General features: G+C 31.7%; 1 protein-coding gene across 7 annotated transcripts in view; it reads left to right on the top strand.

The window, feature by feature from the left end:
- Nucleotides 1-18,377, top strand: part of LOC144842873 (rho guanine nucleotide exchange factor 6-like) — a 37,574-nt gene extending 19,197 nt beyond the window's left edge. For 3 of the 7 annotated variants that reach the window (XM_078699442.1, XM_078699441.1, XM_078699443.1), the window contains 8 exons: nt 108-167; nt 640-720; nt 2,818-2,964; nt 3,584-3,844; nt 5,333-5,525; nt 7,501-7,614; nt 12,787-12,880; nt 15,179-18,377. In XM_078699442.1, the coding sequence (XP_078555568.1) occupies nt 108-167; nt 640-720; nt 2,818-2,964; nt 3,584-3,844; nt 5,333-5,525; nt 7,501-7,614; nt 12,787-12,880; nt 15,179-15,353 (1,125 nt within the window). In that variant the 3' untranslated portion in view covers nt 15,354-18,377. Of the gene's footprint in view, nt 1-107; nt 168-639; nt 721-2,817; nt 2,965-3,583; nt 3,845-5,332; nt 5,526-7,500; nt 7,615-10,867; nt 10,947-12,786; nt 12,909-15,178 lie in introns of all 7 variants that reach the window. The other 4 variants (XM_078699444.1, XM_078699445.1, XM_078699446.1 and 1 more) reach the window with 4 other exon arrangements.
- The last annotated feature ends 195 nt before the right edge of the window (nt 18,378-18,572 follow it).

Here is an 18,572-nt window from a genome sequence, read left to right as displayed (position 1 = left end):
CAATAATTTCTTTTACTTTATAATGTTTATCAAACATATACAGTATGTGCCTTTTTTTCATGTTGTTCTCTCTCTCCATGTCAAATGAATTTCCTTTTGATTTATAGGTTGGCCAGTCTGACAGGATTGACGTGACGACGGCGGTTTCTGTCTACACAGATATAGCTGTGAGTTTAACAATTATTTCATTTATTTTTAATTATTAGTTAATGCAAAGCTCTGTCTACACTATCAGACTATGTGACCAAAGAAAATCTGATGTGCCGATATATGGACATGATGATGTCATATCGCTACCATATTTGGGCATATCACTATTATTATTATTATTATTATTATTATTATTATCACTATTATTATTATTATCACTATTATTATTATTCTTCTTTATTGATAACTGAGGATAACAGTATCCAAAATGGCATACAAATAGTACAAGCATATTTGGGCACATCACACTTTTTTTTGTCAAACTAGTTTGATAGTGTAGACAGAGCTTTAGAATACTATATTCTATGCCACTACCCTACTATCAATCATGTACAAGTTCTCACATAAAGGTAAAGCAAGGTCATTATACACCTCGATGCTATAAATATATTATATTTTACATTATTAAATAATTACTTTTCATTTTAGAAATTTTGTAAACAACTCAGGAAAAGAAAAGAAATGGAGTATGATATAATGACAGGAACAATACAAGGATGGGAAGGAGAGGTGAGTAAAACATCGGACTAATATGGTAGTGATATGCCCAAATATGGTAGTGATATGCCCAAATATGGTAGTGATATGCCCAAATATGGTAGTGATATGCCCAAATATGGTAGTGATATGCCCAAATATGGTAGTGATATGACATCATCATGTCCATATATGGGCACATCACATTTTTTTTGGTACCAGCCCACTTTTTAATTGTAAATTACAATTTTCTGGAAAACTAATAAATATAGGTGAAACTACTGTATTTTGGTTATCTTTAGTCCCCACTTGGAGTTAACGCAAGGACGTAAGCATAGCGCAAGTAATCTGTCCACACTATCAAACAAGTTTGACAAAAAAAGTATGATGTGCCCAAATATGGTAGTAATATGCCCAAATATAGTAGTGATATTACAGTGTGTTGTCCATATATGGGCACATCACATTTTTTCTTTACTTGCATTGAGCCTACCCTGTTGCGTCCAAGTTTGAACCAAGCTAATAAAGCTATATTTTTTTGTTAAGAGTGAGTACTGCCAGGAAACAGATTTTCCTGAGAAAAAAATATTAACTAGTTATAATGTTTGGAGCATGATATTGCAAAAGTTATTGGCTCATATTGCAATAAAGTATATCTAATCTAACAATAGGTTTATGCATTCTCTCATGTGTATTATCTATTTAATTAAATTGATGTACTGAACTTTAAAACAATGCAATCAAGGCTTATCAGATTCTATTTCAAAAGTTTGACTACAGATTTGTGTGTCTATTAGTTTAGCTTATTACCTCTAGACAATATATGACTAGACGAATAATAAAACATTGGATTCCATATCATGCTGACTGGTCAAGCGTGAAATTTATGCGCATTTATTTCAATTTGTTCTGGGTAATTGACCAATCATCTTGCATCATTTGCATCACTTTTAGATGTTGTAACTGAACTATGTTAAATACTAATTATTGTGTTATAATAATTTCCTCCAAAGGATTTCATTTTATTTGGCTCCTATTTAAAGTTTAAACTTTCTTCAATCAATAGAGATTTCTAGTTTTTCAGCTAAATTTTGTTCAGTTCCACCTTTTTTGTTTTAGGGTCAAAAGTCACCTAAAATCTATAAGTATTTTTATTTTATTGTAGTTTCGGCAAACAAACAAGCTAATAACTTTTCTGTGGAAAGGGGTGGCAAAAGATAAAAGAAAGCTTTTGTTGCCAATCAGACGTGCCTTTCTAACAAATATGAATTTAACAGGACTTCAGAGACTTTTAAATTTTGACCAGTTTAAATATGTTACATAGCATGTTCGGTGATAAAACCAGAAATGAGATATCTACTGTTCCCATGTAGATTTAGAATTTTTTTGTCAAAACAAATTTGTCCTAAACTAAATACAACAACAAGCACTTTAACAATACAAATTTAGAGTAAAAAATGCTTTCCTTTGTATAAACTATTGTTGGTATTTTCTACCCACCACTTGTGTGACCTCCATTTCGCTACCCATTATTAATGGATGAGTTATTTTAGAGACAATTCTATGCTATTTACACAATAACAGCTGTATGCTATGAGTATTATAAAAGTATTTGTTTAGTGCCGTATATATTTCATTTTGATCCGGCATTTGATTAGCACCAAATGTTTAAATAATGGAGAGGTAAGTTGGTTATCTTTCATTAGAATAATTGAGAAACATTGATTGATTGATTGATTGAACAGTATTGATGATATTGATCAGAATAATAAAGTATTGGTTTAATTGATAAACATTAATTGATTGAACAGTATTGATGATATTGATCAGAATAATAAAGTATTGGTTTAATTGATAAACATTAAATGATTGAACAGTATTGATGATATTGATCAGAATAATAAAGTATTGATTTAATTGATAAACATTGATTGATTGAACAGTATTGATGATATTGATTTGGATAATGATTTTTTTAAACCAACATTTCCTATTGGTGGTAAGAAGAGAAAAATGAGATAATTTAATGTTAAAATCACCACAACTGTGACAACTCTGTGTTTATACAATCATATCACAATCAATTTAACTATTAAATAACTTCAAATTTACTGTTTTTTTTTCTTTCAGAATATCAACAATCTTGGAGGTGTTATTAAAATGTGGCAGTTCTCTGTCATCCTAGACAACGTCAAAGAAGAAAGGATATTTCTGCTATTTCCAAATTTATTAGTTATTTTATCACCAGATGGGAATATGAGTGGTTTTACTTATGAGGTAAGTTTGTCTTCAAGATTATGTATCCATTGTCTACTTAAGCTCTGTCTACACTATCAAACTAGTTTGACAAAAAGTGTGATTTACCCAAATATGGTAGTGCTATGACATCATCATGCACACATCACATAAAGTTTGATAGTGTAGACAGAGCTTTAGACAGCTTCTGAAGCCTGGTAGATAAATTTCGCATATTTCCAACATGAGTTCAAATTTTGAGACATTTCTAATAATATGTACACTAGTAGTAACACTTCTTGGTGTAAAATATTCTGTTTATAAGAAATGAATTATTTTTTTATTTTTTTTGGCTTATTTCTGTGCTCTGTTCTGGGTTGACCAAGCATAGGTGTTTAGCACCTGTTTGGTCTTTCCTGCGTGTTGTTTTGTCTTCTTTGTATGTATATGGCAGAAAATTGAATAAATAAAAATAAAATATAATAAATACAGTGTCGTTTCAAGAATGTTTTTTCAAAAGAGGTAGCTCCTCAGTTAAAAGTAATTTAATTATTTAGAGTCTGAATTACACCGTTTATAAATGTATTATTTCCAGGGTATCATGGGTGGTTTGGATCACATCCATCACATATTTATTTACAGTACATATTTATATTTGCAGGGAAGAATAACTTTACCAAATTTACGTTTGACACGAATTGACGACACAGAGACGTTAATGAACGCATTTGAAATGTCGAATAACGGCACCGATAAAGTGTTATTATCCGCAGCGACGTTGATGGAGAAAGAAGAATTTATTGACGAGACAGAACGATTACAAAATCAGACACCCGTTCCTGTTCCAACTGTTACACCGGTTTCTACTCCTGTTGTTGTATTGCGCCGTGATAAAAAGCAACAAGAAACACAAATGGCAGATGTAAGTGAAGATTTTTGTTATCCATATATAATAATCAAATATTGTCTATAAATAGTTTGATGGGCTGCCTCTCCAAGTTTTGCTTTTTTTTGGAATTTTGCCCCTCTTAGTTTTTAAATTATTGTTAATTTATTATGATTTTATAAGAGAAATAAATGTTACTTTGATTGATTGATAATATAGTTTATTGTTTTACCTGCATATTTTTTTATGAGTTTTATGACAAAAATTACCATTAATAAAATCATACTTCCTCTTATAACTCCAATGCTTGCATCAGTGATTAAGCAATATTGTTGCCAAAAGCCAATTTATTATATTAAAATATTAACGATCATATTTGGCATAAGTTGAGACACTGATCTGTCAATGCGAAGCCCATCAAATTATTATTATCTATCCTGTGTGTAATCCAATTTCTCCACTTCCTTCGACATGTATGCTGAATAGCGCCTAAGCCTTTAATAAGGGGAACAACTGATTTCACCTCTCCGGAGACACGGCGGCCATTTTGTTTGACGATATTTTAAGACACAGGTGGCCAGCAGGATATGATGACAGACACCATATTCATAAGATTGTCATCATCGTAATGTAATTATTTTATTGAAAATAAAATTAGTATCAAAGACTGGTTAAATTGTTGCGTTGTCTACATTTCCCTGTCGGTTGTGGTTATAGACAATAAAAAACAGTGTTTAGTGTTTTGTGATCAGTCGAGTTTGTCTGGATTAATATAAAATGGTTGCCACAAAGCTTTGGCTTGCTTATATCCAACAGGAGGTAAATTGTTTCTTAAGCTTTATTGGAGAGGTAAGTCCCCGCTACACAATGGAAGATTATTATTTATTTTATTATTATTCCAATATTTAAACCTTTCTTTTTCTATCCAAGGTCTTTTTCTGTTTTGTTATCACAAACTTTGTTATTGCTTCTGATACTAGTGACAAACACAATGTTTTCAATCTGTGACAATGTGTAAAATATAAATTATATTCTTATTCTCTTTTAAAATTAATAGATTTTTTTTTCCATCAGTTAATTAAAATTTCTAAAGAATTTACTTACTAATTTAGTATTATAATAAATGGAGAAATCTTGAAAAATTGTAATTTTGTAGAGTAATCACCACTATGTAATGAAACATAAATTCATATATTTTATTTCTATTAAAAATCTTCATATTATAAAATTCAAGAGGTATCCTCTTCTGTGTTAGGCCATTGGCCCATGGTTTCATCTTGGGCTATTTGCCAAATTCAATAACAGCATTGTCATTTTTACAGTAATTTGCCTTTGGATTAAAAAATATATATCAAATCAGATGTTTATTTTGTTTGTATTTCTATTGAAATTGCATTGGAATATTTCAGCTGAAGTTAATGATATTCTGAAACTACAGTAAATACCACGTTTCCTTTTTTTATGATGATATAAAAAGAAGAAAAAAGATAGTCTGCAGTTGATTGGCTTTTTTATTTTTTTCAGATTACAACTCGCGTTGAAAATGTAAATAACACAAGAAATCAGGACACAACGTCACCGCCACAGTTAAAAAGCGTTAGTTTCTTGCGACCAGCGCCACCGATTAGCCCACAAGCGGTATGGAATTTACGTGATGGTCCGAGTAAAAGCCCAAAGGCTTCTCGTAAACTACTCACGTCTGTTAAAAAAAAGCAAGGTTTGTGGACATTTTTGTTATATTATTGTTTGAATGTTTGTGTGGCAAAAATTTTCAGTACACCACAAAAAAATGTTTGTCGATGTTTCTTGTGAACTTTATTCAATCAATCGTATCGTAAATAATAACAACCATAATAACGTGTATAGTGCAGTGATTTTTACAAAACATATGATATTAATTATATATATTATATTATATAAACACAGGAGGCAAAGAACATTAATTCTAAACCGCCCGGTGATATACTGAAATTTAATTAATTAATTTGAAACGATAAAGATGAGGAAATCTGTGAGAATGAGAAAAAGTCGCCCCAACCGAGACTCGAACTCGGACCGCCTGCTTGATATGCAGATGTCCTAACCATTAGACCACTGGGGCTTTCATGGTATTGTTCGAACTCGATTGGATAGCGACTCTTTAACATTCTCGGCGTGGTACGGCGGAACAGCACTAGTCCTTATAATATAATATATATAAATAATTAATAGTATATGTTTTGTAAAAAACTATTAATTATAAAATATATACATTGATTGTTAACAGTAATGATAAATACAAAATATTAAATATGCTTCAATTGTCCTCAAGATCGTTCGCAGAACTTGGTGTACCTCAAAATTATTGTTTTCCTTTTTTTTATACATTTTTTCTATACCAATATTAAATAAATTAAATATAAAAATAGTATTACTTATTTGAAACCAAGTCTGGTTATTGTATATATTGGTAGTATAACCTAATGTAAACCTCAATTTGCTTTGACTTTAAGCCAAAGCATTACTCAGACTTGTTGAATTAGAGTATTTATGTTAGAACTGTAGAATAGGTTACTTCTATTCATACACAACAGGCCGTGCCTTAACCTTTATTATCAACTAGACCACTGATCTAGATTCTGTACATTTACTAAACCCATATTGTCTGGTGCCTGGATCTACTGCCCATTTGTTACTAACCTAACCTTTGACCTGAGTATAATCCCATGTAAATTTTATTCGTCCTGCAAACCTTTAAACAATATAATCCTATGCTTGAGTTTCATCCCACCCCCTCATTTAAGCTACACTTAGACACAAGATGGGACTACACTCATATTATATGGTAATAGTTTAAGACTAATTTTTATTTAAAATTGAAAAAAAATTACGTCATTATGATTGTTCCCTGCAAAAGCAAATCATGATCACTAATCTGATTGTTCTTTTAATGGATTGTAGTATACAATGATATTAATAATTGTATTATACCAACAAATTAAAAAAAACTATTAATATAGCAATTAATTTGCTGACAATTAAAAATACAATTGGTTAAAAAATACCATTGTTATTTGAAATAAAAATAAATCAAATTATCTTTAAATGATACTCATTAATATCTTCCTAATGAAACAAATTATTATTAAAATTAATCTTCTTTTTCCATTGTTTTACAATGAGTCTTTCTGTCGTCAGAATTGTTTCAATAATTTGACCTGATAAAGCATGACCTCTTCATTATTGTCTCCAAAGACTAACTATCATATTAAACAGACTTTTCCATTTGTATTAGTCTATCATAATATTATTATGAAGTTGAGCAGGTGTCAGGGAGGTTATACTTCAAACAGAAACAGGAGGGTACACTTTTTTCCAGCAATTTATTTCGGTTGAATCATTTTGTGTTTAATTTTACGCATAATGCTGGTAATTTGTATGATTATTGAGTATTGCTGTACTTATATTACACCTGTCTAACATTTTAATGTTCTGTTCTGCCAAACAGAACACATCTATGTATTTTTTATTTCTTGTTTATACTTTTTTTTTCCAGAAAATTTGATTACATGAAATTATATTTTGCCCGACTGCTGTTCTTCATTAGGCAAACTCCCTATAGTTATATACTAGTTTGTTGCGAATAAATGTTGAATGACTTAAATTTTACAGTATAAATAGTAATATCAACAATTGTTTTGTTCATTTTTCAGCTGCGAAATTATCAAATTTTCAAGTTCATCGGTTAGAGAACCAGGAGGAGGACACCCAGATATTGAAAGTGATAGAAGCATATTGTTTCTCATCCGGAAACGCTCGCATATCAGGTAACAAGAAGCATGTCATACTAAAAGTTGAAACAAATGATAATGTATGATAAAGGTTGCATTTGTAGGATGTATTGTACTGTTAAGATAACCTTAATCTTCAATTTCAATTGTTATGTCTCTTCTAAGACGTTTTACGAATAGTGTTATTTCTTTTGCCAGTGTTCTCTTATAATAGGTTTTGACTCTTTCTGCTTTCGAATAGTGTTATTTCTTCTCCCAGTGTTCTCTTCTAAGAAGTTTTAGCTCTTTCTGCTTTTGAATCGGGCCCATCGTAGTCTTTTGTAGTCTCTCGACTATATATATTATATGCCAACCATTGTTAATGTTATGCTATAATATTTTTAGTCAATAAATGTTTCTTGAATTGAATTGTGTTATTTCTTCTGCCAGTGTTCTCTTCTAAGAAGTTTTAACTCTTTTTGCTTTTTGAATAGTGTTATTTCTTCTCCCAGTGTTCTCTTCTAAGAAGTTTTAACTCTTTCTGCTTTTGAATAGTGTTATTTCTTCTCCCAGTGTTCTGTTCTAAGAAGTTTTAACTTTTGCTTTTTGAATAGTGTTATTTCTTCTTCCAGTGTTCTCTTCTTAGAAATTTTAACTCTTTCTGCTTTTGAATAGTGTTATTTCTTCTCCCAGTGTTCTGTTCTAAGAAGTTTTAACTCTTTCTGCTTTTGAATAGTGTTATTTCTTCTGCCAGTGTTTCTCTTCTAAGACGTTTTAAGTCTTTCTGCTTTCTACTAGTTTGATTTGTTCTCCCAGTGTCTTTCTTCAATAGTGTTACTGCTTTCGTTTAGTGTTTAGGCCTTTTTTACCCCAACGAGTCCAAGAGGTTTTCGAATGCATTGATGGTCTCAGAATTATTGACCTCGGTTGGCAAACTTTTCAAATCTGTAGTCAATAGCAAAAAAGTGTTCCAACTAGTGTTTCTTTTTTTTTTTCTTTTTTACTTATTTCTGCTTCTAGTGTTGTTCTTCTTCTTCTAGTGTTTTTCTGTCACTTAGTGTTCTATTAGGAAATTGATATGCTGGGTGGAGTCATTAAATTCTGTTTGGTTGGCAATTCTAATCATATAGGATGTATGCCAAATTTACTTTATAATAATTATGTAGAGTTTAAACCAAGTTTTTAAGTTTGAAGTAGAGTTTACTAGTGATGTACATTTGTAGACTACATTGAATAGTTTACAACCAACAAATAATCAAACAGGTGCATCATAGAAAAGCCTGTAAACTACATACATACATTAAAACACTACTAAAGCTCTGTCTACACTATCAAACTAATTTGCCGAAATATGGTAGTGATATGCCGAAATATGGTAGTGTTATTATTATTTGGTAGTGTGCAGAGGTTCAATACACTACTGTCCCACCTGCCGTCCTTTTCAAAGAACAGTATTGGTTTTTCTATTTTGACAATGACAATGATTGACAATGATTCTTTATTTCTTTATTGACCCTTTTTCAGGGCATGAAAGAACATTCTTTCAATCTTATACAGAAACAAACTAAACACTTCCAGACATAAAAATTTGGTCTTAATACATAATTGATATATCGAAAAACAACATCTAACTAAAACAAATACAAAATTTTATGAATAAATTTAGCTAAGTTTGATAGTTTTTTTTTGATCTGGTATTAAGTAATTGGTGCATTTTGGTTCTATTTGGGCGGGTGATATAATACTTTTGAATGTATATTTTCTATACTTGCTTATTTAGCATATGTCTCTAGTGTCTCTTCATCATAGCCATATGGATGGGTGGGGGTGGGTACTCAGTGTGTTGACTGCCTTGCAGCTCACAACAAAGCTATGCTGGGATTGGGGTTTGCAGAGTGTCTTCCCTTATTATGTATGATACTATATAAATTAGTGCGTAATACATCTATGGTATGCTATTGCATGTATTGTTAGTCTGTACATAATGTATTGTAGACAAGCTCTGTTTACACTATTAAACTTTTGTGACAGAAAAAAGTAATGTGCCCATATATGGACATGAGAATGTTATATCACTACCATATTTTGGAAAACACTACCATGTTTTGGCACATCACACTTTTTTTGTCAAACTGGTTTGATAGTGTAGACAGAGTTTAAGTTAAGTATTGTGAAACGTTTGACCTTGTGCTTGTATTTATCAGTTCTACTACTCATAATCATCTACTTTGATTTCATCAACTAATAGTAAGGTCATGTTTGTTCATCTTCTTGTCTTCTTGTTGTTATGTTTGAGGATTGTACTGTATTTACATACTTTTATTTAGTTTATCGTTTGACTCGATGGAATATTCAGTAATTATACAGTTTTAAAACAACAAGAAACCATTGATTTTTAAATGGTTAAGAAATACAAAATCACTTTTGACAAACATAAAATACACAATAATATGTCTGATTGTTCTGGTAATCTCTCAAAAAACTCTCACAATACAGAACTCTCTAAAAACCAGAAACTTTCCCAAAACAAGATTTTAAATTTTTACCAATAAAACATATCCTGAATACCAGACTTTCCGGAAAAGCAGACCTGTCCAGCACAAAAATGTCCGGTATTGAAAGAGTTGATTGTATTCCAAACATGTTTTAAATGTTAACAATTAATTTGGGATCTTTTGGACCACAAGCAAAGTCTGGTTTTTGGAAAGTGCAGAAACAATGCTCTACAAAAAAAGAAAAAACAAGTTTGTATGAGTTGAATGGAGATTTGAACCTATGCACCTGACTGCCAAGCATCTTAACCAGATAATTGGTAACAATGGAATTCAAGATTACAATTCTATTGTTACTTTTATTATACATTTGATTTGACATTTTATTATTTACGTTTAGTGATTTGTTAATCTGTTTATATGAACTCATATTTTATGTTTATCAATGTATTTTTTTCTTTAATTGTGTTTATTCATTTTGTGTAACATATTTGTTTTATTCCATAAGTATTGTTTTTGATTCTTAAGCGTTCCAGATTTGTGTTGCAAATAGGACTACGCATGTCATTTGTGAAGAAAATTGAAAACATAAATTCTTAATAATAATAAAAAACTACCAAATTAGATAATCGCGAAAAAAAGTAGTTTTAACTTTTTTTTGGTCACACTGAAATGTTTGCATGTTTGACCTTTGCACTTTCAACCTACTTATGCATAGAATCATTGGTAAATAGCAGGATATGAATTATGCATGAGTTTGATTGAATATTTATGCCAAAATAAAGTCATATCTTATTTGTAGAATTTCTTTTTTCCAGTAAGGACCATTGATGCTCAGCCTAACAAGCAAATGGCCAACCTCACGGTGCGCGCTGCCGCCGCTGGTGGTAGTCCACGGTATTAATCACTTTTTTGATGAATTTTTTTTTTATTATTGTAACCGCTTTTAGCTGAGAACAAAATGATGAATTGAGAATATTGATTATTAACTATTTTAAACACAAATTTGCATAGCTTTTCATGGATGACCGCTCACCATATGACATTAGCATATTCATATTCATTAGCATATCATTAGCATATACTGTATGTCTGTTGTATAGTGGTATGTTAATTCGTCTTGTTTCGTGTGTCCTGTTATTTATATGGTCTGGAATACTAACTTTTGTATGATATAATAATAAGACTTATTTCTGGTGTTTTATTTTAATAGCTTGTTTTTATATCACTTGTGGATGCCACACATAAAATGTTAATTAATATATTTATGCAGATTGGTTTCTAACAATTGCTAAATGTTGTCTTTTTTGATCGGTAAACTATTGTAAAATGAGTATCTTATTTTTATATTGTTTAAAAAACAAATTTTGGATAATAATAATAATGCTTAATATTCATTTTAGTTTCATTTCTTATATATGCAAATTATTGTTCTAAGTTGAATAATGATTTGTTCCATGTGTAGTTCGCAAAATCGTAAAGTCTGTTTTTTCAAAAGCATCACTTTTCTTTTGTTAGTTGTCATATAAATTTGGTAATGTACAATCAATCAACCAACCAACAAGTGCAGTACATCTTTGTAAAAAATGTGTTATTTATAGTCATTTTATTTCATACACTATACCTTGTATTTTGTTACAGACCCTTGCGAGATAGACAGTCTTAGAATTAGAATAAAATAAGATATTGTTGGAGAAATTCTAATGTATGTTTTTATATCAGTATACTTGATAAAGGAACAAATATAGAAACATCTTTTGAACATATTTTAAAGGGTTTTAGCGATGGTAGAATCCCTTTTGGTAGTTAAAACATATTTCACCTGTTTCGTTGGATCCATGCTATCAACTTTTTAGCTTTTGCTTATTAAACGCTTAAACTTAACACTTAAAAGCTTAGTAGTAAAAAAAGTCCTAGTTTTCAGAATTTTGAAAAAGTTTTCTAGACTTGAAAGTTGATTTTATTAATACCAAATTAGGTTGTACGGTTAGTTGACGCAATTTCCGAATATAAAAAAAAAACATTTCATTACATGATTCATAGCAGGTTATCTACTCAATGTTGTTTTTTTTTTCTTATACTTGGTTTCCAGATGAACTGTTTCAGACAGATATGAGATATTGAAATAGATTTCTAACTCTATACTGCCCTGGCCTTATCACTTATAACATTTACCAACTGTAAACAGTTTTTTTATAGTATTCCGCTTAATAATTAAAGCAGATAATGGCACTAAAAATACCTTTTTTATACTTGGTTACTATTTTTATGACTAACTCCCTAATGTAATACAAAAGCCTATATATATATATATGGATTACCACAATTAAAATACCAATTTTTAAGTTCCTTCAAGTTAAATTTAATACTTCCATTCTCTCTAATAATCTTTAAGATGAAATGTTCAAAGGAGAAATTAAACTTAACATTTAAAATCTGTCATGTCACGCATGTGTGATAAGTATTTACTCACTTGCACAAAGTTCAATTAATTTTGAACAATAATTATATTTTCATATTCAAACATTTTTATATTAATAGTTTTGTTTTTGGATTACAGGGGCGGATTCGAGGTGTACAATTGGGACAATAAATAAATTATATTAAATCGTATTTAATGTGTATTTTTATCGTGTTTTTCTGTAATTCTGGATCCGCCCCTGGGTACTTAAAATTATTTCTTCACTGGGCTTAGTTTCAATTAGAGTAATTAGTTACTTTTTCTATTTGTTTGCAGTTCAAATGGACAATACTCCACCCGTTTTTCTGGTCGAAGAAGAGAAAATCATAGTGGAGGAAACTCGGGGTAACGAAACGGTTTTGCAGGAAAAGTAAGTTCCTGTCATACCGCCCCCTATGGTAAGAAGTGGCAAGCAAGTTTATTGGTCTCCTTTACAGAAGTTTATAGTGCATAACTAGATGGCTGGGTTGCAGAGGCTAGTGAATTTGCAATTAAAATGCATGTTATACTTGGTTTTCTTACTTTTGCAAATTATGTTTTAAAATTAACTTTCACACTGGCAAAATACAGATAAAAGAAATGTTGGCACTTTACACAGAATTATGAACAAACCACAAACGATTACAAAAACTATTCAATTCTTGTTAGTTTAAAAGTGTCTTGGGGTGGAAAAGATGTCGAAACACATTCATATATTGCACAAAAAAATTAAATGTGCACAATTTTATTCAATTCAATTTTTAATTTGGTTTTCTTTTACCACAATGCAGGAGGATGCAAATTTTAGGGTGCAACGTCTAGCACAATGAAAGCTTAGGTGAAAAAAATAATAAAGAAAATTTAATAAAATATTAAAATGCTGACCTGGAAAAACATCGATTCAATAAGCAGAAATAAGCAGTTTATTTTGTTATATTTACTTCTCAATTTTTCATTCACTATTAAAGATTATTTGATCATGCAGAAGTTGAATAATAAACCTCTCACAATAAAAAAAAAACAACTGATACAGCGTTTTTCTTTTAAAATACTGGATAAAATTTCTTGCAAGGTTAAGATAAAAGATTAAATGGGCTTACGACACTAGCTTGCCACTTGCTTGCCAAAGAGAGTTTTACTCTTGCTACAAATAATGCATGCAAACAGTCATGAACTGTTTAGTAGTTTACAAACAGAGTACAGTACTCATTATGTAAATCAACATGATGTACCTCTTTGTTTCATTAGCATGTAAATTAGTATAATTTATTCGTTTTATTCATATTAGCATAATACTCCTGTATGTAAACCAGGGATAAATATGTCTGCTGTGTTTCTATGTTTCTGTTTCTGTATCAGATGGTGTTTGTAGTATCATTTATTGTTTATTGTTAGAGCTTATTTTCATATTTTTTAGCATGTACTTAAAACATTGTAGGTTTGTGATTTAGTAGGTTGTATACAATCAGTCGGTCGGTACTTATCTTATCTTCCTATACTGTGCAGAACCTCATTTGAGTATAGTCGCACATGGTTGAATTGAATCGACCCAAAGGGCCCAGTTATGATCAGTGGCTGTGATGTACACCGGGGTAACCTTCTACTCGTCTCGAAAAATGTACTAGGTTCTTTAAAGTGCACATGAGCTAGATGTGTACACTGGACCTACGGTCCTTATCCGAGAAGACTTGTTTTACCACCAGAACCATTGAGCGAATGACCCTCGAACCCTTTCCGATGTTATGGCTTTGTAATTACGATTCCACTGTCTTAACCGCTCAGACACCATGCATTGTTGTCCATTTGTTCCATTGTTGTGTATTTAAATAGTGAAATTCACACAAACAAGAGAGATGTCAGTTTTGTGTAGGCCTACCACCTCCTACATCATAATTCACCATACTATATTGAGTCATTATAAATAGTAGTTTTATTTCTGGTAATGATTTAATATTCAACAAATCGTTTTTTATATTTTTAAAATGTGGTTTTGTGTTTATCATATTGTTGTTTTTCATAATGTTTTTTTTTAATGTTTTAATATTTTTGTGTTGTTTTTTTTCTTTGTAGTTTTGTCTATTTGGAGAGAAATTTGTACTCTTTCAAAATAGCAAACACTTTGTCTTCTTGTTTATTCTTGTCGTATGAATAATATTTGCACAAAATAATTTAATTTGGTGCATCGGTAATTTACGTAGGCCTTCATCACTAACTATTCATTGTTTCAGGGAATGATCATGTTAACGCTTGGTTCGCACTTGGACGCAACACAATGAAGTAAGCGCACCGCAAGCATTTTAACCAATCAGGATGCGATAGATCATTCAAACAGTCACTTGCGAGTGTTCAATGCGGTGCGCCTGTTGTTGCGTTGCGTCCTAGTTCGAACCAAGTTTGTGTATTGTAACTGTTAGGTGCTTGTATAATTTCATAATCATTATGGAATTTAGTTTGTAAAAGTAATATCACAAGTACTAGCATGGGACATTGTTTTCACAAAATACATTTTTAATGTAATAATTATTTTTTGATCAGATGTTGAACTAACGTTTTGTGTTGTATGTAAATCATACCTACATTAGTAATTTTGTGTATGTAAATGCTTTATCTAGATATCATGATCTAATGCGCGTTATATTGCTATTTTGTAAGTCAGTAATAATATCGCATGTGTTGTTTATTTTTTCAGAAGCCTAGTTGATACAGTTTACGCATTACGTGACCAGGTGAAGGATCTAGTCGACGAAACCAAGCGTTTAAAACGAGACCTAGACGAAGAGCGCAAGGCAAGACACAAACTGGAAACGACAATTAGAAAATCTTTTCGTAGTGTAGATCGGCATTCTAGCGATTCGATGCTATGACGTACGCGCCGCCGAGTCGCTATAGGGTGCTCAAAGTAGATACAAATATTGCTTATATTGTACAAATAATGACAAAAAAAAGACAATTAGATATGCACGTTTTTGTAAAGTATTGTATGTAGGAATAGTTTTTAAAAACAAAACACAAAATGTTTGATATATTATATTACTATTTGTCTTGGACACTAACAGCTTCCATTTTTTCCTCCAATAACAGTCTGTCTGTTTGTCTGTGTGTCCATTTGTAAAGACTTATACATTTTTTAAGAAACTGGATTATTATTTTATATCCAGTTTTCTGTAATAGTTTTCATATATACAGTATGAAGAATACATTAAATAAAGATAGCTACATTTGGGATTACAAATCCAAGTACAGTACCCTGGTCTTTCACACCTCTCCCGATCCTGCTCAGCTCCGGTCCCAGTTCAGGTCCGCGTATAATTGCGCATACAGTATTATGGACTTAGTTTTTACGACGCAATACATGCACATCTAGAAAAAAGACTTGCAGGAGCTGTGTGGAGGCGCCTTAAAAATGAATTGTTAAGACACAATTTTATTAGCTGGAACCGGAGCAGGTGTGAAAAACACTTACATCATTTAACATTGTACTTTATTTTGCTGTTATAGTTTATACATAGAGTATATACTGTCTGTAGATAAGCATATAGACACATACCCCTTTTGATATTGATGGGACATACCCAGGTAGAGTAATGCCATACGTCACTGGTAGGGGTGCAGCCGTGCACCCTTGGTTGGGTCCAGTCATCCCTGGTAGGGCGCAACCTTAATATTTACAGGGTTGACATCTTTTACTAAACTATATTCCATGATTTATCTTAGTTTCTAAGGAACACATGCATTTAAGCCATATTAAGAACTTACTTTTCAGGAGTCAAGTTTTAAAATAGGCGATAGTGTGGATACACCCTAAAAGGACTTCCTTTTATGACGTCATGTGTAAGCTCATGAAATTGTGTGGACACACATTTCTAGGACATTCCTATTGAAGGAACTACAACTACTAAATATAATAATACTGTACAAGATTAGAAACTTAAAGCTCTGTCTACACTATCAAACTAGTTTGACAAAAAAGAAAGTGTGATGTGCCAAAATATGGTAGTCATATGCCAAAATATGGTGGTGATATGACATCATCGTATCTATATATGGGCACATCACATTTTGTTGTCACATAAAGTTTGATAGTGTAGACAGCGCTTAAGGAATTAATAACCTTTATACTCCAAATAAGGGCATGTGATGAAACAACCCTGTCCACAGTGATTGCCATGAACAAGATAGATAACTACACGATTCTGTTTGAAATGTCGAAACAATTTGATATTGATCTCATTATTTTGGGCAGCGATCTGTGGAACAATAGAATTATGATACATTATCAGTAAGAGTAAACATTGATATAAGGGATAATTTTGAAGTATATTAGTGTGTTATCACATTCCTCAGCTTTATCTTGCAAACAATTGTCAACCAGCTTGCGTAAGGTTGGTTCCCACTAGGACGAAACAAGAACGCAACGCAAGCGAGTTGACCAATGGCAAGCGACAGTTCGATGATCCATCGCGTTGTGATTGGTCAAATTACTTGCGTTGCGCTTACGTACTTGCGTTGCGTCTTAGTGGGAACCAAGCTTTAGAGCTTGATTTTGACGCAAGGTTACAAGCCCAACGCAAGTAATTTGACCAATCAGAAGATGGATTATAACTGTTGCGCGTCATTGGTTAATTCGTGTGTACGTCCTTGCGTTGTCGTCCTAGATGGAAACCAAGCTTAAAGTATGAAAGAAACAAAATATTTGTAACAAAATATGTTTTCTTTTCTCCATTCTTTAAGTGATTCTTTTAGTTATTATACCATGACCTATATAAATGTGTAGGTCCGTGATTATACTGCACGATACTAAAGCTTGCTTCCCACTAGAGACGCAACGCGAGGACGTAGACGCAACAACGCAAGCGAGTTGACCAACGAATAATAATAATCGCTTGTGATTGGTCGACTCGCTTCCGTTTCGTTACGCCCTTGCGTTGCTTCTCTAGTGGCAACCAAGTATAATAGGCCTGCAGCATAATAATATAACACAGGAAGTATTTATGTAACCTCTATCATTTTAAATGATGTCTTATACTTAATAATAAACTTTTTTTTTTTGTTTTTTTACATTTTATTTAATGTGTAAAAATACAAAATTGTCAGTATTTAGTATAAATATATGGGGCGCCATTGGCTCCTTGTTTTTCCCCTGTAGTTTGTCGCTTCTTGCGCCCCGTGTCCACCATTGTTTTGTGTATTATACTGGCTATATTATAATTATAATAGAAAGTCCTGTATTTTTTCCAAAACATATAGGTTTATATTTAAACGATATTTCGTAAAATGCATACGTTTGGTATTAATTCAGTTCACAAGCGCTATCATCTCGAGTGTCCAATGCCTAGTTTCCATTTGAAGTCTTGTCGTGGGACTCGGTTGGTTTCCCGCACACAATTGGTGTGTGGAAACTATCATTTTATTGATTTTATATTATTCAACACAAGGCTTGGGAGTCCAAAACCCAACTAATTGCTGGTTTGGAATTTCATAATGATTGGGAGCTAAACTTTTAAGTGTTATTTTATTCATCATATTGTAGTAGCCTATTAAAGGGTCTTTCACACCTGTTCAGGCACGTTTCCGGCAACCAAACGTCACTTGCTTCGTTTTCACGCGGTTACGCGCATATCGATTTGCGCATAGCCGCGTGGAACGCCGTGAAAACGAAACAATGACGTTCGATTCGCCAGACCGGAACTGTGCCGGAACAAATGTGAAAGACACTTTAAGGCGACACTTTGTTTAGTTCAGCTAGATGTCCCCTTAATGCATCAGTCATCCACCATCAATTTCACCGTATGCAATTATTATTAAGTTAGTATATGACTTAGAGCGTACTATTAATATGGTTATCAATATCAATACATCATTTTTTTAAATAATAAATTAAGATTAAATCGTTAGATTGTATATTGTAATCTTTTCATTCGTTTGTATAGAAACACATTTACAATAACATTTCAGATACATATCATTGTATAAAATCCGGATCAACTACATTGGTTCCCACTAGGATGCAACAACAAACAAATTCAGAAAAAACAAATGTTTTTTTAATAACATTATTTTAAAGTGTTATTAGTAATTTGAAA

The sequence above is a fragment of the Antedon bifida genome, chromosome 5, assembly GCF_963402885.1.
Source record: "Antedon bifida chromosome 5, ecAntBifi1.1, whole genome shotgun sequence".
NCBI classification, from domain to species: Eukaryota; Metazoa; Echinodermata; class Crinoidea; order Comatulida; family Antedonidae; genus Antedon; species Antedon bifida.
The sequence above is the reverse complement of the archived record's forward strand: the minus strand, read 5'-3'. Positions and strand labels throughout refer to the sequence as shown.